Source organism: Ranitomeya imitator, chromosome 2 (genome assembly GCF_032444005.1).
Source record: "Ranitomeya imitator isolate aRanImi1 chromosome 2, aRanImi1.pri, whole genome shotgun sequence".
Classification (NCBI taxonomy): domain Eukaryota; kingdom Metazoa; phylum Chordata; class Amphibia; order Anura; family Dendrobatidae; genus Ranitomeya; species Ranitomeya imitator.
Window position 1 is genome coordinate 323,697,066 of NC_091283.1, and position 22,085 is coordinate 323,719,150.

General features: G+C 43.6%; 1 protein-coding gene across 3 annotated transcripts in view; it reads left to right on the forward strand.

Annotated features, from left to right (window-relative positions):
• Nucleotides 1-22,085, forward strand: part of LOC138663512 (gastrula zinc finger protein XlCGF26.1-like) — a 34,146-nt gene that overhangs the window by 8,808 nt on the left and 3,253 nt on the right. The window contains exon 6 of one of the 3 annotated variants that reach the window (XM_069749752.1): nt 15,168-16,433. In XM_069749752.1, coding sequence (XP_069605853.1) covers nt 15,168-16,336 — 1,169 coding nt within the window. In that variant the 3' untranslated portion in view covers nt 16,337-16,433. Of the gene's footprint in view, nt 1-15,167; nt 16,838-22,085 lie in introns of those variants that run through there. The other 2 variants (XM_069749754.1, XM_069749753.1) reach the window with 2 other exon arrangements.

Here is a 22,085-nt window from a genome sequence, read left to right on the forward strand (position 1 = left end):
GGCTTTAAAGCTATCTAGCGCTGTATGAAATATTAATATATATACATATATGTGTCTACTGACATATATATATATATAGACAGTATATATGTTTTTATGGGTTTTTTTACACATGGATCCCTTGTATAGCCGTATGTCGGTTTTGCAAGCCTGCGAGAAAAACACGCAGTACGGATGCCATACGGATTACATACGGAGGATGCCATGCGCAAAATGCGCTGACACACCCTGCCTACGGAGGAACTACGGACCACTATTTTGGGGACTTTTCAGCGTATTACGGCCGTAATATACGGACCGTATTGTCTTACGCCGAGTGTGACGCCGGCCTAATACCAGCATCTACCTTACTGAGTGTTCATAAACAGCTTTCTCCTCTCCTATTTAGCGTAGCGCTGGTGTGGTTTGGAATTTTATCTCACAATTTTAGTACTCCTTTTTTTATTTTTGTGTCATAGCCAACTTGTTGACACAATTTTGTTGGGCCCCAAAAAATCAAGGCCACATTTAGATCAGTCTGTTATCTCTGGCTGACGCCTGTTGTATCTGTGTTGGAAAAATCGCAGCTTCGCAGGCATAAGTTGCATAGTTATGTCTGCTAACCTTGTTCTACTCATTTTTTATTTTTTGCCAAATTTAAAAAAAAATTATACAGTCTATTATCTGAGGCTGAGGCCTGGTATATCTGTGGTGGAAAAATCTTCGCTTTGCAGGCATACTAATCACATATAATTTTTCTCCAAAGAAATAAATTTGTCTTGAGCTTTTGAAATAGTCCAGTAGTCCATTTAAAATGGGCAAAGCAAGTAACGGGGAAGTGGATGTGATGCTGATGGTGCATGCAGAGGACGAAGCCGTGGCCGAAGCTGAAAGTGGGCCACAAAAAAGACCCACATCTTCTCGCTCAACCTTCCTTTCCCAGTTTCTAGGGGACTGCAGCACACCACTATTGAAGCCAGAGCAGCGTGAAACGGTTGTTGGTTGGATAGCAGATAATGCTTCCAGTCACTTAGCCACCACCACCATGTCTTCCACATGGTCAATTCTGAGTCGCCATGAGTTTGGACCAGATAGTCCTCACCCTGAGCCTCCTTCCTCCCATCATGCCAAGTGCCCTGATACAACAGATACCACACTTGGACACTCCGAAGAGCTGTTCAGTTTTCCCTTTAAAGATTCCAGACTCTCGGTCAGTCAACTTGAAGTGAAGCCAGATGAGGTCGCATGTAGCGATCCCAAATCATTGAACAGCAATGGTCACACAAAGGCGATGGTCAAAAAGCGTCAGAAGAGGTCGACGATGATGAGACACAATTGCCAGAAAGTCAGGATGAAGAGCAGGGTGCGGATGTGGAAGACGAGGTGGTGGATGACATAGTGACTGACCCAACCTGGCAGGAGGACATGCAGAGCAAGGACAGCAGCACACATGGGGAAGAAGGCATATTGCCCCAATAGGCAGTAAGAAGGAGTGTGGTGGCCATAGGCAGAAGTCGTGCATCCATTCTCCGTAACACCAACATGAGGGAAGTTGCCATTAGATCTTCCCGAGTCTGGTTATTTTTTTTAAAGACTCTGCCGATAACCCCAAACATGCCATTTGCAGCACCTGCCATGCCCGCATCAGCAGGGGTAGCAAAGCTACCAGCCTGACCACCACCAGCATGATCAGGCACATGGAAGCAAAGCACCCGACTTTGTGGGCCAAACCTCAGGCTCCAGGAACACTGTCTGTGGGTGACACCACTGCTTCTTCCACTGTTTTGCGTAGAAGCCAATCCCCAGTCCATTGTGCATGTGAAGATGCCTCTGGCCCTGCACCTGTTGTTGCCCACAGTCAAGCAGCACCATCCTCAAGCCCATCCATGTTCTTGTCCCAGCACAGCCTTCAGTTGTCTATACCCCAGTCATTGGAACGCAAGCGTAAATACCCAGCCAATGCCCCACAGTCCACAGTACTAAATTCTAACATTTCTCATCTGCTTTTTCTTGAAAAGTTGCCTTTTAGGCTGGTTGAGACGGACGCTTTCCGCATCCTGATTGCGGCTGCCGTCCCAAGGTACTCGGTCCCCAGTCGCCACTATTTCTCCCAGTGTGCCGTACCGGCATTACACCAGCATGTGTCTCACAACGTTACCCGTGCCCTCAACAATGCTGTTACTGGGAAAGTCCACCTAACCACGGACATGTGGACAAGTGCTTGTGGGCAGGGACGGTACATCTCACTGACGGCACACTGGGTTAACATAGTGGAAGCTGGGACCAAGTCGGACCTTGGGATGAAACACATCCTTCCCACACCGAGGATTGCGGGCCCTACATCAATCAGGGTTGCCCCCACAGTCTACATCTCCTGCACTTCCTCCTCCTCTTTATCCTCCATCTCTGAAATGAACACATCAGTCAGAAGCTGGAAGCACTGCCTCAGCCAAGCGGCAATAGGCTGTGCTGAAGCTAATCAGTTTAGGTGACAAACTGCACAATGCAGAAGAGTTGTGGACAGCGCTGAAAGAGCAGTCAGATATTTGGATGACACCGCTGAACCTACAGCCAGGCATATTCGCATGTGACAATGGCCGGAACCTGGTGGCGGCTCTGAGGCAAGGTGAGCTCATACACGTACCTTGCCTTGCCCATGTGCTTAACCTCGTGGTTCAACGTTTTCTGAAAACCTACCCGGAGCTGCCAGATCTGCTAGTGAAAGTACGCCATCTGTCTGCCTATTTTAGAAAGTCAGCTACAGCTTCAGCCACCCCTGCCATGTTTCAGCAGTGTTTGCAGCTTCCGGCTCACAGACTGGTGTGTGTGATGACCCCACGCGTTGGAACTCTACACTGCATATGTTGGAAAAGAGCAGAAGAGGGCAGTTGTTGACTACCAGCATCAATAAGGCTGTCTTTATTCAGTTCTGACTCCACACATAAGACCTCAGGAGTGGACATGGATGTCAGACATATGTACCATCCTCCAAAACTTTGGATGGTGAGCAGCGATAAAGCTATAATTAGCATCACCATCCCACTTCTCTGCATTCTGAAAACCTCTCTGCTTACAATTAAAGAGGATGCATTGCAGGCAGAGCATGAGGCCATGGAGCAAGGACCCATACAGGGTGATTACACTCAGCCCAGCCTCATGTCTTCCCAACGTGGATTGGTAAACAATGAGGAGGAAGAACATAAGCTACTTTCATACACTATAGATGGTACTACAAGCACAGCTGTCATACCGTCTGTCCAGCGGGGATGGCCTGAGGACAGGAGGGAGGACAACATGGAGAACTTTCTATCTCTTATTCCAGAGGCAGACAGGTGTACTAAAATGTTGCAGTACCAGAGGCCCTTTGTAGTGGAATTGCTTAAAAAATTGCCATGTGAGAACGCTGACAGCAGACATCAGAGTTTGTTGTACAACCAAGGAGTCAAAGCGAGAGAGACAGAAGTACAATCCAGCTCAGGCAGGGGAACAATGGCAAAGTTCTGGGTCAGTTTTCTCAGACCCTCCCATCGTGCCGTCACAGAGGCAAGGGGTGCCGTCACAAGAAGTACAATGTTTGGGAAGATGCTGAGGGAGTACCTTGCAGATCGTACAGACATCCTCTGGGATTCCTCTGTGCCTTTTAATTATTGGGTATCCAAGCTGGCCACGTGGCATGAACTGGCTCTCTACGCCTTAGAGGTCCTGGCCTGCCCTGCTGCTAGCGTTCTGTCAGAGCGGGTTTTTAGTGTCGCTGGGGAATTATAACAGATAAGCGCATCTGCCTGTCAACTGAAAATGCTGACAGGCAGACTCTTATAAAAATGAACAAGGGCTGGATTGGGCAAGACTTCTGTGCACCACAAAATGAAAACAGAAACATAACCTATAATTGTCTTTATGGTGGAGGTGTTATCTCATGCACCTCTTCACAACTACACAGGGGTATGCACTTCCAGATTTGGTCTGTTTGTTGATATCCTACTCCTTATCCTCATCCTCATCATCCACAACCATACAAACACCAGGGTGAATGGATTCCGTGATGCTAAAGTCCCTAATTTTTGGATAAAAGGGTGTTTTTATGATGTCTGTTACTAATTGGAAACCAAAACAAATGTTACTCCCCCAGGGGGAAATGTCATAAAGATGAGATGTACGTCTATTCTTCCCATTTATTAGTATATTTTCCTGTTTTCTTAACTGTGGTCAGTCCCCTAATGAGGTAGTGTATACCTCAACAATAGAAAATTATTCAAATGCTATATTATCTTTTTATTTATGTCGCTGAGCTGTTGCTAGGGACAAACATGTCTCGTTGGACACATTCTGGCTTCATATTTATGAACTCGTGTTCGCCCCTCCCTTTTGATATTTTCTTTCATAGGTGGTTTCACATTTTTTATTTTTCTTAGATTTCAGTATGATTTATGTTCTGCCTCCTCATTCTCCACCACTACATCACCAGGTTGAACGTGTGCTGTACTGCTACACCAGTGCAATTTTTGGCAAGGGTGTCTATGATGCCCATAAAATAATTTTTAAAAATTTTACCCCAATGGGGATATGTTTGGCAGTCCATGCACTTCGTGTATGGTCATTACAAGTCTAGAAGACCCACTCCTTAACATTGTGCCTAGTTTTTAATAATGATATCCTCCGCATTTCATCATTCGTTGCCACTAGAACACCATGGTGAACGTGTTGTATGTTGCTACAGCCATTAAGTTTTTGGGCAAGGGTGCCTGATACCCATAAATAATTTTTTAAAACTGTGACCCCCATGGGGATATGTTTGTCAGCCCATGCACTTAGTGTATGGGCATTACAAGTTAGGAGACCCGCTCCTTTACAATGCGCCTAGTTTTGTATTGAGCCCTTTATCTTATGTCTCCTCATTCTCCACCACTAGACCACGAGGTTTAACGTGTTCTGTGCTGTGACACCAGTTCAATTTTTGGCAAGGGTGTCTATGATGCCCATAAAATATTTTTTAAAAATTGAACCCCAATGGGGAAATGTTTTGCAGCCCATGCACTTTGTGTATGGGCATTACAAGTCTAGGAGACCTGCTGCTTAACATTGGGCCTAATTTTTCACAGAATTTCAAATACAAGTGCCTTAATTAGATCAACTCACCGACAAATGACACTATTACACGATAAAGTAAATGACCACAATAAAACTTAACATTTACTTATGAATACTAAAACAAAAACAATACAACATACACGACCTAAAAACACGTATGGCTGCAAACAAAGATACAGGGTGCACTAAATCCCTAAAGGGCCAACTATCTAATGCCCTACCTTGCAGCAGAGGTTGGCACCCTATAAACCTGCGCAATGGCGCCCCTGCTCAACGTAGGCTCGCCCTAACTGTCCCTAATAGGCCCTATCATGCGGAAAATAGAAAAAACAACAAACAGCAGATCATACATATCAGACAGACAAACAGATGTCACTAGAGCAAAAATTCCATTAATTGTGCAAAAGTGTGCTAAATGGAAAAAGTAACAATGTTGCACATGTAATCAATGGGATATATATTAAGGCCTGTGCAAAAGTGTGTTTTTTTTTTAATTTTTTTAAATATAACGATGTAACACACTTATATTATGTATTGCACGTTTATTTTGGCCTATACTGAGGCAATTATTTTTCCAGTAATTTTTCCTGCCTTATTATTTTTTCATTGCCATAGGCTTATTTGTCCGCACCTTTTTTCCTATAACAGGGTGTATTAGGGACAGACGACTAGAACGGGGGCGCCATTTGCGCAGGATTATAGGGTGCCAACTCCCGCAGGCAGGTAGGACGCATCTAGGTACAGTGCAGGGGTATAGGCTAAATTGCCTTAGTATAGGCCAAAATAAACGTGCAATACATAATATAAGTGTGTTACATCGTTATTTTTTTTTTTTTTAAACACACTTTTGCACAGGTCTTAATATATATCCCATTGATTACATGTGCAACATATTACAAAAAGTGTGCAATATTGTTACTTTTTCCATTTAGCACACTTTTGCATAATTGGTCTGATACCCTTGGCGTATACAGTATTTTGTGGTTTTAACATTTTTTAAAATATAGGCCACATATTGAAATAGTTTGTTATCTCCGTCCTACGGCAATTTTATGTGTGGTCTAAAAATAATTTTTTGTCATGCATACATTCCAATTTTTGGTCTGTCTGATACCCTAGGTCTATACACTATCTTGGTTAAAACAAAAAAATGTTTACAGTGTGGTAGTTCCGTGACACGCATCATCTATCTGTGGGCTACAAAGTGTGCTTTTGAGGCTTCCATTCTCCTTTTTTTTTTTTTTTGCTGTATTAGGCCGGTTTCACATGTAACATAGTAACATAGTAACATAGTTAGTAAGGCCGAAAAAAGACATTTGTCCATCCAGTTCAGCCTATATTCCATCATAATAAATCCCCAGATCTACGTCCTTCTACAGAACCTAATAATTGTATGATACAATATTGTTCTGCTCCAGGAAGACATCCAGGCCTCTCTTGAACCCCTCGACTGAGTTCGCCATCACCACCTCCTCAGGCAAGCAATTCCAGATTCTCACTGCCCTAACAGTAAAGAATCCTCTTCTATGTTGGTGGAAAAACCTTCTCTCCTCCAGACGCAAAGAATGCCCCCTTGTGCCCGTCACCTTCCTTGATATAAACAGATCCTCAGCGAGATATTTGTATTGTCCCCTTATATACTTATACATGGTTATTAGATCGCCCCTCAGTCGTCTTTTTTCTAGACTAAATAATCCTAATTTCGCTAATCTATCTGGGTATTGTAGTTCTCCCATCCCCTTTATTAATTTTGTTGCCCTCCTTTGTACTCTCTCTAGTTCCATTATATCCTTCCTGAGCACCGGTGCCCAAAACTGGACACAGTACTCCATGTGCGGTCTAACTAGGGATTTGTACAGAGGCAGTATAATGCTCTCATCATGTGTATCCAGACCTCTTTTAATGCACCCTATAATCCTGTTTGCCTTGGCAGCTGCTGCCTGGCACTGGCTGCTCCAGGTAAGTTTATCATTAACTAGGATCCCCAAGTCCTTCTCCCTGTCAGATTTACCCAGTGGTTTCCCGTTCAGTGTGTAATGGTGATATTGATTCCTTCTTCCCATGTGTATAACCTTACATTTATCATTGTTAAACCTCATCTGCCACCTTTCAGCCCAAGTTTCCAACTTATCCAGATCCATCTGTAGCAGAATACTCTGGTACGTGAGGTGACAGTTTCCTCACGTACCGGAGCCACTGACACACATAGACACATTAAAATCAATGCATCTGTGCAGATGTCATTGATTTCTTGCGGACCGTGTCTTCGTGTGCCAAACACAGAGACATGTCAGTGTTCGTGGGAGCGCACGGATTACACGGACCCATTAAAGTCAATGGGTCCATGTAAAACACGTACCGCACACGGACGTTGTGGGCAGTCCGTGTGCTGTGCAGGAGACGGCGCTACATTAAGCACTGTCCCCCCCACTGGTGCCGAAGCCGCCATTCATATCTTCCCTGCAGCAGAAGATATGAATAATTCTGTGTAAAATCAAGATCCAGGTCCACCCCGCTGTGATTAAAATACTCACCCGGCTCCCTCGCAGCGTCCTGTTCTGGCCGCACCTTCTACTGCATGAGCAGTCACATGGGGCCGCCGATTACAGTCATGAATATGCAGCTCCACCTCCCATAGGGGTGGAGCCGCATATTCATTACTGTAAATGAGCGGCCCCATGTGACCGCTCATACAGTAGAAGGTGCGGCCAGGACAGGACGCTGCGAGGGAGCCGGGTGAGTATTTTAATCACAGCGGGGGGGGCAGGGGTGCGCACAGGTGGTGGGAGGGGGGTGGGGACCTGGATCTTGATTTTACACACTATTATTCATATCTTCTCTACAGCAAACGCTGCTGCAGGGAAGATATGAATGGGGCTTCAGCACGATGCAGGGGACAGCGCTAAACTTTAGCACTGTCTCCGGCACGGTGCATGTGGTACCCAGTGGGCACACATGTGCCACACTGATGTGCCACAGAAACGCACCGGCACACGGACACAGATAATTCCAGGACCGATTTTTCCGGTACTGGAATTATCTGGACGTGTGAGACTGGCCTCACCCTAGCTCAAAACAGTAAACACTATTTTGTCATGAATTCTTTTTTTTAAATTTACCCCCCATGGGGAAATGTTGGTCAGCCCATACACTTAGTGTATGGGCAGTACAAGTCTAGGAGACACGCTCCTTGGTAATGGGACAGTTTTGGTTAGGAGGCCCTCCTCCATGTTTCTTCCAAGGGGGGATTGGGGTGCATGCAAATTTGGGTCAAGGCGGCCCTTGCATTCAATGCATAACGAACCCGTATGGCAGCACCAACTGAAGACTGTGAAGCCAGATACTGGAAGGCCACAGGAAAACCCAGTTCAAAGGCTTATTGGGTTGCATATGACTTGATAGCCTTGCAGGCCTTGCATTCAATGAAACATTTTTTCAGGAGGCCCTCCTGTACCTCTCATGAAAGGAGTATTGGGGCGCGTTGTAATTCTTGGCAGACTAGTCACTCACTGCATAGGCAAAAACAGTATGGGAGACCCACTGTTTAATAATAGCTCTTTAAGAATATTAATGCAAACTGATGCCCCTCTAAAAAATAGGCTTTGCGACTTTAAGAGTCCCTCCTTCATAAATGAAACAAGATGTGTCTCCTTATGTGTCACACCACATGGCCAGCTAGGGTTGTTAAATGTTACAATGACATTTCCCAGTGAATGCATTTGTATTGGTTGAAAGCAATGTTAAAGCTGAAAAAAGCATCAAAAACGCTGCGTGTGAACATAGCCCAAGTGGTGGAGGAACATTTTGGTCTGGGGTTAATTATTTTGCCTTATATACAAGTCATTACCATGGAAAGGATGTACCTTAACATATTTCCCAGCAAAATCCATTTTGGTTTAGTTTTTGTATGTTTTTTGGTGCACCTGTAAAAATGGCAGGAAACTCTGACAACATTGCTTACAGCTGTGACCTAGGAGTCAGGAATGCTTCCAGGGGCGATTCCCATGATGTTCCTGTGTCATTTGAGCAGTGTTTCCTTCATTTTCAGACATTTTTAGACCTTAAAAGGACCCCCGGGGATCGTTGCAAAAATACTCGGGTTTCCCATAGACTTACATTGGGCTCGTTGTTCGGGTCGAGTACCCAAGTATTTCAATTTGTTCGACCCGAGCAACAATCACCCGAGCATTTTAGTGCTCGCTCATCACTAGTAATCACAGGACCACATAAAGCCCTGCCCACAACCCCATCCCGAAGCACGAGAATCTCTTTAACTGAAAACTACAAATACAGATTAAACAACAACCAAAAGACGGATTTCATCAACCAAATTATCATTGTAATCAGTATAACGGCGCCAACCTGACAGTGTCTGTAGGTTACTGTGCACAATCCTGCTGACAGAGAAAATCTCAGCTCTGCACTACTATACACAGTTCTCTTTAAATGTGTAATATTTCTTCTTGATAACTCATCTGACAGAAAATATTGGAGCTTACTAGTGATGAGCGAGTATACTTGTTGCTCGGGTTTTCCTGAGCACGCTTGGGTGGTCTCCAAGTATTTGTAAGTGGTCGGAGATTTAGTTTTCATCGTCGCAGCTGAATGATTTACAGCTACTAGCCAGCCTGAGTACATGTGGGGGTTGCCTGGTTGCTAGGGAATCCCCACATGTATTCAAGCTGGTTAGTAGCTGTAAATCATTCAGCTGCGGCGATGAAAACTAAATTTCCGAGGACTTACAAATACTCGGAGACCACCCGAGCATGCTCGGAAAACTCGAGCAACTAGTATACTCGCTCATCAATAGAACTTACGACAGTTCAGATTGTGAAGTCACCAAGACCCAAACACTAATTACACCAGAGAGGTTTCACCACTAGTTACTCATTTATTACTGATGAGGACTGTTGAGTTTGATAATACAGTAGATGTGTTATTGTCTATACTCACAGTTTTCAACTACAGTAGTTAGTGTCCAAAATACTCTGATTTAACCTCTTCCTGTAGCCAGCTTTGTGTTCCTGATCAGGCCCTATTTTTAAATTCTGACGTGCCACTTTATGCGGTGATAACTTTGGAATTCTTCACAAAGGATAATAGAAAACAAATGGATCTTACAAATTATTTTCCAACTTCGCACAGTACCCTATATGCGGTTGTACACTACTGTCTGGACACATGAGAAAAAATCTTAATGAACAATTAAGCAGCATTTCACCAAAAAATAATTATCTAGTCTAAAGTCAAGGAACGACTATGCATATTAGTGGCCGCAAAAAGGACAGGACATATCATGGGCCGATCGCAACAACCAATAAACAAAACCAAAGAACAAAGAAGCGATCAAACAAGGGCCAAAATAGTAAAAAAGTAGAAAAAAACTTTATTAAACATACAATATAGCAGGAAATAACAGTGGGTACTCCCACAGGACAAATGTACAATCTAACAGAGAATGAAACACGGGACGAAGACCGGTGATGGCTCAGAAATCCTAATAAATATATAGTAAAAGAAACTAATACTATGATAATTACCCCACGTATTAATGATTATGATAGTTGTAACATAATTCTGAATGAACGTACATTCATAGTATCATAGTATTGCAATGATAGCCCATAGAATCACCCCGGACCATGTAAGGAACAAGGGAACTACATGGTAAAATATCACATAGGAGATCAATAGTAAAAAACACACATAGTTAGTGCAGTCTCATACCTATGTAACTATACAGGGGGCCACCAGGATGACAAGTGGGGAAACCGTCCACGCAGTCCACGTCACCCAGATGCGCGTTTCGGCGGAGCCTTCGTCAGGGGGCCCCCTTTACCATGTAGTTCCCTTGTTCCTTACATGGTCCGGGGTGATTCTATGGGCTATCATTGCAATACTATGAATGTATGTTCATTCAGAATTACGTTACAACTATCATAATCATTAATACGTGGGGTAATTATCATAGTATTAGTTTCTTTTACTATATATTTATTAGGATTTCTGAGCCATCACCGGTCTTCGTCCCGTGTTTCATTCTCTGTTAGATTGTACATTTGTCCTGTGGGAGTACCCACTGTTATTTCCTGCTATATTGTATGTTTAATAAAGTTTTTTTCTACTTTTTTACTATTTTGGCCCTTGTTTGATCGCTTCTTTGTTCTTTGGTTTTGTCTGGGCACATGGCGGTGTTGAGAAGGGAAGGAGTGCCATTTAGCTTTTTGAATGCAGATCTAGCTGGAATAGTTTGCAGACACAATGTATTGGGGGCACTGTTCGTGATCACCTGCCAGCTCATAAGAAGTCCTCCATGAACATGCTTGGCTCTATCTTATCTGCTTTCCATATCCCAAGGATTGCCTTGTTCATTGCTCTTTAACACCCTTACATGAATCTGGACTTACACTGGGACCCTTAGGCTTGGACCGTGGTGTTACTTGCTATTTTGTGGTGTTATGTGGCAAGAATAATAGTCAGGTAGCTGGGTCAGAACCAAAAGGACATAATACATAATCAGAAGATACAAGAGTATTTAAGTAAACAGGCCACGGTCACAACAGGACACAAATACACAAGCCGCGAGCTGAGCACAGAGGACTGAACCAGAGGAAGATAATGCTGTATCTGGCAGATTCCGGCAATATGCTTTGACCTTTAGAAGGGTGTGGTACTTTCCAATTGGCTGAAGTAGGGAGCAGATTACTCCAGCTGGAACAGATCCCAGATGATATCGGACATGCCATATGCAGAAGCCCTAATATAAGCTAATGTTAGAAAATGAGAATAGTCAAAATCCCCAAAAAGTGATTCCATTTTATAAATTAATTCACTGATGGTTATAATCTATAGGAGAAGTGAATATTTTGACTCCACAGCCGCCTTTTGGAAATTAACATGCAGTGGATATAATCCCCAGCTGGTATGCTCATCCACCCAGCTCTCCTGCTTTGTCTGTCTATATGAAGTACATATAATCCCCACATGGTATGTCACCTTACTTTACACACATAATCTTACCTCTGCTCCTAGTATTCACATGGTATGTCTTTCAACTGACCCCAGCTTTACCCCAGTGTAATTTATAACATTATTTACTTTGGCTTGATTATATGCATCTGGTCCACTCTTAATTCTCTGACCAAGATGAACAGAGACAACTCCTCTCTGCTTCACACCAGATTGCACTTTGTAGCACATATATTGCATAGCTCAAGTCTGCCAAGACTTTAGGCTGCAGTGTGTATCATACAAGTGTGAAGATCAGAATTAAAATCAGAAGGGAACTGAAGGTAACTGGACTCAGTCACTGTAAACAATGTTTCTGTTAGTTTTCACTCTCACCCCTATAATCCTTCACTTTCTGTTAACTCCCCTAATCCCTACTCCTAGTAAGGAACTGTTCATCTCTTCTTCAATCCTCCCCATCCATCTCACCTCCTCAGAACTGTTCCTCAACATACAATCCTCTGTCTCCAAATACAGACAGCCATCTCACGCCCTCTCCTGCTCCCACCTGCTAACACTTTCTCTGCTCCTTCTCACTGCTGGTGATATCTCTCCAAATCCTGGTCCTCCTCACCACATCCCCACAGTCATTTCTACCTCCCATCCACACTTTATCACAAATTTCCGAAACCTCTCTAACCTTATGCCCATTCGCCCAGCCCCCACCTCCCCAGTCCCACTAACAGGAGCTCTGTGGAACGCTCGCTCTGTCTGCAACAAGCTTTCCTACATCCATGATCTTTTTGCTACTACCAAACTTTCCTTCCTCGCCATCACCAAAACATGGCACACTCCTTCTGACACAGCCTCTCCGGCTGCACTTTCGTATGGTGGAATCCACCTTTCTCGCAAACCCCGCCCCAGAAGCAAGCATGGTGGAGGAGTTGGTTTTCCCCTGTCAGATAACTGCTCCTCACCCCAATCCAATTACCACCCTCTGTTACCCTCCCTTCCTCTGAGGTGCACTCTTTGGGCATCTACTCCCCCTTCAACCTCCAAATGGTTGTCATTTACCGCCCCCCCCCAGGGCCAGCCACCACCTTTTACCAGTTCACCACCTGGCTACTTCATTTCCTCTCCGCTGACATCCCCACTATCATCTTGGGTGACTTCAAAATCCCCATTGACACTTCCCTCTCAGCTGCCACTAAGCTTCTATCTCTCACTTTCTCCTTCGGCCTCACTCAATGGTCTTCTACAGCCACTTACAAAGATGGCCACACAATGGACCTCATCTTCACCCGCATCTGCTCCCTATCTATCCTCTCTAACTCACTTCTTCCTGACCACAACCTATTCACATTCTTTTCCTTCTCCACTCCTTGTCTACAACCCCAACCCACAAACTTGCACACCCTCACAGAAATCCTAAATACCTTGATCTACACTCACTTTCTGAATCCCTTCTCCCTCTTACAGAAATAAGTTCCCTACACAATGCAGATGCCGCTGCCTCTCTATATAACATCACAATAGCTGTAGCTTTGTAATCTGTTGCCCCTCTCACACATACCAAAGCTCACAAAATCCATGTCAATTTCGCTATTTCATCCTTCTTCTCTGCTAGATTTCGAAAACTTAACATGGCCAAAACAGAATTCATCTTTCCCCCATCTCACGCGACCCTCCCCCAACGAACCTATCCATTACAGTAAACGGCTGCCCACTCTCCTCTGTCCCACAAGCTCGTTGCCTCTGGGTAATCCTTGACACTCTCTCCTTTAAACCACATATCCAAGCCCTTTCCACTTCCTGCCGCCTTCAACTCAAAAATATTTCACGGATCCGTACATTCCTAATCCAAGAGTCTGCAAAAACCCTAGTCCATGCCCTCATCATCTCCCGCCTTGACTATTGCAACCTTCTCCTCTGTGGCCTCCCCTCGAACACTCTCGCACCCCTCCAATCTATTTTAAACTCTGCTGCCCAGCTAATCCACTTGTACCCCCTGTTCCCCAGCCTATCCCCTCTGTCAATCCCTTCATTGACTCCCCATTGCCCAGAGACTCCAGTACAAAACCCTAACCATGACATACAAAGCCATCCACAACCTGTCTCCTCCATACATCTGTGACCTCGTCTCCCGGAACTTACCTGCACGCAACCACCGATCCTCACAAGATCTCCTTCTCTACTCCCCTCTCATCTCCTCTTCCCAAAATAGCATTCAACATTTCTCTCGCGCATCACCCCTACTCTGGAACTCTCTACCACAAAATATCAGACTCTCGCCTACCATGATAACCTTCAAAAAGAACATGAAGACCTACCTCTTCCGACAAGCCTACTACCTGCAGTAACCACCGATCGACCAAACCGCTGCACGACTAGCTCTACCCTTACCTATTGTATCCTCACCCATTCCTTGTAGATTGTTAGCCCTCAAGGGCAGGGTCCTCTCTCCTAGTGTACCAGTCGTGACTTGCATTGTTTAAGATTATTATACTTGTTTTTATTATGTATACCCCTCCTCACATGTAAAGTGCTATGGAATAAATGGCGCTATAATAATAATGTTGGAGAGTGAAAACATTTGGACATTTGTCATTTTATTACCCAACACATAGTGCCCAGATTGTGCTCCAAGAGACACACACTGTAAATGAAGTGGATTGTTCTCACTATAACATTGCTAAATACAGGGATAATAAATGTTGTTTGGCCACACTGCAAGATTCAGAACAGAAGTGAGAGGAATTTTGCTGCATTGGTTCATAGAAACCTTGTTGCTTTTCAACAGCCTTTGAGCCACTAATAGTGTGGGAACCTCTGTTTTTCCATTGACAGATGATTGACCTGAGTGGGGACTTGTTTTTTGTGAGATGAGAATTTGTATTATTTTCGCCTACATAACATTGATTGGTTTCTTTTTATTCAATATTTGGGACTCAGAATGAACAAACAGTTGAACGCTATGCTCTACTTGTTCATCCAATAAGGGTTTCTATTAGAATGTGAACTGTCATTGTATTGGTAAATAATTAAAGTTTTTTACATAGTTGCCTAATTTTTATGGACAGTTTAATTAGAAATGTTTAAAAATATAAAACACAGGGATATTTTATTACAAAATAATTGTGTTTTTATCTTAGCAGATGACTGTACCAGGAAATCAGAGGGACAGCTGATATCTTCAGTTTTTAAATCTGATGATCTTGAGATCCTACAAGATACAACTAAAGTGATTGCTATTACTCCAGATATACAATCATCCATTCACCGCAAAGAACTGTCATCTGATCCTGTGAAACAGGTCCCATCTTTTGATTCATTACCGACTACTAAGGAAAATCAAAGTCCCAAAAGTGGCTTTAAAAAACAAAATGATCCTAAAGCAAAGAAGTTATTTTCATGTTCAGAATGTGGGAAATATTTTACACTGAAATCACATTTTCTTAATCACCAGAGAACTCACACAGTGGAGAAGCCTTTTACCTGTTCAGAATGTGGGAAATGTTTTAATTGGAAATCCGTTCTTTATATCCACAAGAGAATTCACACAGGGGAGAAGCCTTTTTCCTGTTCAGAATGTGGGAAATGTTTTATCTGGAAATCCGTTCTTGATATCCACAAGAGAATTCACACAGGGGAGAAGCCTTTTTCCTGTTCGGAATGTGGGAAATGTTTTAACTGGAAATCGGTTCTTGATATCCACCAGAGAACTCACACAGGGGAGAAACCTTTTTCCTGTTCAGAATGTGGGAAATGTTTTGCACGTAAATCATGTTTTGTTAACCACCAGAGCACTCACACAGGGGATAAACCTTTTCCATGTTCAGAATGTGGGAAATGTTTTGCACGTAAATCAGATTTTGTTAACCACCAGAGAGCTCACACAGGGGAAAAACCTTTTTCATGTTCAGAATGTGGGAAAAGTTTTGCACGTAAATCACATTTTGTTCAGCACCAGAGAGCTCACACAGGGAAGAAGCCTTTTTCCTGTTCAGAATGTGGGAAATGTTTTAACCGGAAATCTGCTCTTAATAGCCACCACAGAACTCACACAGGAGAGAAACCTTTTTCCTGTTCAGAATGTGGGGAATGTTTTACACGTAAATCAAATCTTGTTAACCACCACAGAACTCACACAGGGGAAAGGCCTTTTTCCTGTTCAAAATGTGGGAAATGTTTTAGCTATAAATCGGTTCTTGTTAGCCACCAGAGAACTCACACAGGGGAGAAGACTTTTTCCTGTTCAGAATGTGGGAAATGTTTTAACCAGAAATCAGATTTTGTTATACACCAGAGAACCCACCCATGAGAGAATACTTTTTCCTGCTTATATTGGCCTGCCATCTAGATTTAGCAGAGCTGAACCTGTGATGGGACTAATGGATTAAAAACATCTCTGTGGACAGGTGAGGAACTTTATTGTTTTTTTTTTTTACCTCTTTTGCAGATGACAATGGCATCAGGGGAATGGGCGAGGTTGTAAGTATGGTTTAATCAAGAATATTAACCCCTTAGTGACAGAGCCAATTTGGTACTTAATGACCGGGCCAATTTTTGCAATTCTGACCACTGTCACTTTATGAGGTTATAACTCTGGAATGCTTCAACGGATCCTGCTGATTCTGAGATTGTTTTTTGTGACATATTGTACTTCATGTTAGTGGTAACATTTCTTCGATATTACTTGCGATTATTTATGAAAAAAACGGAAATATGGCGAAAATTTTTAAAATTTTGCAATTTTCAAACTTTGTATTTTTATGCCCTTAAATCAGAGAGATATGTCACGAAAAATAGTTAATAAATAACATTTCCCACATGTCTACTTTACATCAGCACAATTTTGGAAACAAAATTTTTTTTTGTTAGGGAGTTATAAGGGTTAAAAGTTGACCAGCAATTTCTCATTTTTACAACACCATTTTTTTTTAGGGACCACATCACATTTGAAGTCATTTTGAGGGGTCTATATGATAGAAAATAACGAAGTGTGACACCATTCTAAAAACTACACCCCTCAAGGTTCTCAAAACCACATTCAAGAAGTTTATTAACCCTTTATGTGCCTCACAGGAACTGAAACAATGTGGAAGGAAAAAATGAACATTTAACTTTTTTTTGCAAACATCTTAATTTAGAACCATTTTTTTTATTTTCACATGTGTAAAAACAGAAATGTAACCATAAATTTTGTTATGCAATTTCTCCTGAATACGCCAATACCCCATATGTGGGGGTAAACCACTTTTTGGACGCACCGCAGAACTTAGAAGTGAAGGAGCGCCGTTTGACTTTTTCAATGCAGAATTGGCTGGAATTGAGATGGGACGCCATGTCACGTTTAGAGAGCCCCTGATGTGCCTAAACAGTGGAAACTCCCCACAAGTGACACCATTTTGGAAACTAGACCCCTTAAGGAACTTATCTAGATATGTGGTGAGCACTTTGAACCCCCAAGTGCTTCACAGAAGTTTATAACGTAGAGCCGTGAAAAAAAATAATCGCATTTTTTCACAAATATGATCTTTTTGCCCACAAATTTTTATTTTCACAAGAGTAACAGGAGAAATTAGACGACTAAAGTTGTTGTGCAATTTCTCCTGAGTACGTTGATACCCAATATGTGGGGGTAAACCACTGTTTGGGCGCACCGCAGAGCTTGGAAGAGAAAGAGTGCCGTTTTACTTTTTCAATGTAGAATTGGCTGGAATTAAGATCGGACGCCATGTCGCGTTTGGAGAGCGCCTGATGTGCCTAAACAGTAGAAATCCCCCACAAGTGACCCCATTTTGGAAACTAGACCCCCCATGGAACTTATCTAGATGTGTGGTGAGAACTTTGAATGCCCAAGTACTTCACAGAAGTTTATAATGCAGAGTCGTGAAAATAAAAAATATTTTTTTTTTCCACAAAAAATATTTTTTAGCCCCCAAGTTTTTATTTTCACAAGGGTAACAAGAAAAATTGGACCCCAAAAGTTGTTGTCCAATTTGTCCTGAGTATGCTGGTACCCCATATGTGGGGGTAAACCACTGTTTAGGCGCACGGCAGAGCTCGGAAGGAAGGAGCGCCGTTTTGGAATGCAGACTTTGATAGAATGGTCTGTGGGCATTATGTTGCGATTGCAGAGCCCCTGATGTACCTAAATAGTAGTAACCCCCCACAAGTGACCCCATTTTGGAAACTAGACCCCCCAAGGAACTTATCTAGATGTGTGGTGAGTACTTTGAATGCCCAAGTGCTTCACAAAAGTTTAGAATGCAGAGTCGTGAAAATAAAAAATATTTTTTTTTCACAAAAAAGATATTGTAGCCCCCAAGTTTTTATTTTCACAAAGGTAACAGGAGAAATTGGACTGCAATAGTTGTTGTCCAATTTATCCCGAGTACGCTGATGCGCCATATGTGGGGTAAACCACTGTTTGGGAGCACGGCAGAGCTCGGAAGGGAAGGAGCGCCGTTTTGGAATGCAGACTTTGATAGAATGGTCTGTGGGCGTTATGTTGCGTTTGCAGAGCCCCTGATGTACCTAAACAGTAGTAACCCCCCACAAGTGACCCCGTTTTGGAAACTAGACCCCCCAAGGAACTTATATAGATGTGTGGTGAGAACTTTGAATGCCCAAGTGCTTCACAGAAGTTTAGAATGCAGAGTCATAAAAAAAATATATATATATTTTTCCACAAAAAAGATTTTGTAGCCCCCAAGTTTTTATTTTCACAAGGGTAACAAGAGAAATTGGACCCCAGAAGTTGTTGTCCAATTTATCCCGAGTACGCTGATGCCCCATATGTGGGGGTAACCCACTGTTTGGGCGCACGGCAGAGCTCAGAAGGGAGGGAGCACCATTTGACTTTTTGAGCGCAAAATTGGCTGTCGTGTTTGGAGACCCCCTGATGTACCTAAACAGTGGAAACCCCCCCAATTCTAGCTCCAACCCAACTCCAACACACCCCTAACCCTAATCCCAACCTGATCCATAATCCTAATCACTAACCCTAACGATAATCACAACCCTTACCCCAAAACAACCCTAATGTCAACCCTAACCATAACCCTAATCAAAACCCTAAATCCAACACACCCCTAATCCTAATCTCAACCCTAACCTCAAACCTAACCCTAATCCCAATACACCCCTAATCACAACCCTAACCTTAACCCTAATCCCAAACCTAACCTTAATCCCAAGCGTAATCCTAATGCCAACCCTAACCCTAATACCAACCCTAATCCAAACCCTAACCCTAATCCCAACTCTAACTCTAACTTTAGCCCCAACCCTAGCCCTAACTTTAGCCCCAACCCTAACCCTAGCCCTAAGGCTACTTTCACACTTGCGTCGTTTGGCATCCGTCGCAATCCGTAGTTTTGGACAAGAAACGGATCCTGCAAATGTGCCTGCAGGATGCGTTTTTTGCCCATAGACTTGTATTGCCGACGGATCGTGACGGATGGCCACACCTCGCGGCCGTCGTGCACTGAATCAGTTGTGTTTTGGCGGACCGTCGGCACAAAAAAAGTCCAATGAAACTTTTTTTTGTACGTCGCATCCGCCATTTCTGACCGCGCATGAGTTGCCGTAACTCCGCCCCCTCCTCTCCAGGACATAGATTGGGCAGCGGCTGCGTTGAAAAACTACATCCGCTGCCCACGTTGTGCACAATTTTCACAACGTCCGTCGGTATGTCGGGCCGACGCATTGCGACGGCCCCGTACCGACGTAAGTGTGAAAGAAGCCTAACCCTAAATTTAGCCCCAACCCTAACCCTAAATTTAGCCCTAGCCCTAACCCTAGCCCTAACCCTAGCCCTAACCCTAGCCCTACCCCTAACCCTACCTCTAGCCTTAACCCTAACCCTAGCCCTAACCCTAGCCCTAACCCTACCCCTAACCCTAATTTTAGCCCCAACTGCTGTTCTCCTGCCGGCCAGCAGATGGAGACAGATGGCGGGCGCACTGCGCATGCGCTCGCCATTTTCTTTTCCCCGGCAGCCAGGAGGAGCAGCAGGAGGATCCAGGGACACAGGTGAGTATGCTAGGGTCCCCGAATCCCCCTATTTCTCTGTCCTCTGATGTGCGATCACATCAGAGGACAGAGAATTACACTTTACTTTTTTTTTTTTTTTGCGGTCGCCGGTAAACAGTTAATTACCGGCGATCGCAAAACAGGGGTCGGTAAAACCGGCCCTGATCATGTTCTTTGGGGTCTCGGCTACCCCCGGCAGCCGAGACCCCAAAGATTCTCCCGGTGCCGGCCGGCGGGCGCACTGCGCATGCGCCCGCCATTTTGAAGATGGCGGCGCCCACCGTGAGACACGAGGAGCATCGGGGGAGATAGGTGAGTATTGGGGTGCTACCTGGGACCCGTTTTCTCTGTCCTCCGATGTGCGATCACATCGGAGGACAGAGAAATGAAAAAGAGATCGCGTTTTTTTTTTTTTTTGCGATCGCCGGTAAACGGTTAATTACCGGCGATCGCAAATGCGGGGTCGGTTAAAACCCCCCCGAATCATGTTCTCTGGGGTCTCGGCTACCCCCGGCAGCCGAGACCCCGGAGAAAATCCGACTCTGGGGGGCGCTATACACTTTTTCCACTGCGCCGTTAATTAACGGCGCTGTGGTTTAAGTACCCTTAGCGGCCACCGTTAAAAGGCGTATCGGCGGTCGCTAACGGGTTAAAAGAGTATGTGTCTTTCTTTCAATTAAAGGACTTTTTCTGAGTGTCTGTGTTTTCTTACAATATGACTATGGGGTTAGTAATGGGGTGTCTTATTGACGCCTCTTCATTACTAACCATGGGGCTTGATGTCACCAGACAATACAAAGGTGACATCATTCCCCCTAACTATTACCCCACTTGCCATCGCTACAGGGCAAGTGAGAAGAGCGAGGCTAAGTGCCATGATTGGCGCATGTTAAGGAAGTGCCACTTCTGGGGTGGCTGAAAGCTGATGTTTTTAGCCTGGTGAGGGGTAATATCCATAGTCCCTTCCTAGGCTAATAATATCAGCCCGCAGCTGTCTGCATAGCTTTAGCTGGTTATTAAATATAGGGGGCCCCACATCATTTTTTGGGGGGTCTCCCATTTTAATAGCCAGTAAAGGTAAGTATACAGTTGTGAGCTGATATTAACAGCCTGGGACGCTTCATAGATATTACCCTCTTCCCAGGCTATAAACATCAGCCCTTTCCTAGTTACGAAAACTGTGTCGGAGCCCATGCCATTTATTTTCAAAAAATATTCTTTTATTAAATTCATGTACAGTAATTTGCACACACACACTGTGTAATTGTATTTGCAACTGACATCTATATATCTTTCTATTCTATTTGTATTTACTGTATGTAATCCATCTCTTCTATCCTGTCGGCTCCGGCAGTGATATTACAGAACCCGGAAGATGAATTACCAGGTTTACTTCTATCTACAGTATCTATGCAATATAAATACATATATATGTGTGTCACTGACATCTATATATCTATGTATTCTATATGTATATATCTATTCTATCCTAACCTGCCACTCTGTGATTATACTGTACGCGGCAGATTAATTGCCGGCTTCTATTCTATCTATCTATCTGTGTTTTGAAGAATATTTCCTTTGAAAGCGATGTGTAAATTACAGAGAATTGCTGTATGTAAAAGCTCATGTTAAAATCGAAATGCAATCGGATAGCAATCACACTGCATTCGGATGTCAATCGGATGCTAGGTGTGAGTAATCAGAATGCACTCGCAAGACACTCGCATTACACTCCTGCGACTCTCGGCAGGGAGACTTGGACTGATTTTTCACACATTAAGTGTGACTCCAGCCTAACAAGGAATTCCTCATTGTCTGAAATCACATTGATCACATAAATATAGATTATATTGATCATATAAATATATACAGTGAGTATGGAAAGTATTCAGACCCCTTTATTTTTTCACTTTGCTTCAAAGCAGCCATTTGGTAAATTCTAAAAAGGTTTTTTTTTTCACGTTAATGTGCACTCTGCTCCCAATCTTGACTGAAAAAAAAAACCCAGAAATGTAGAAATTTTTGCA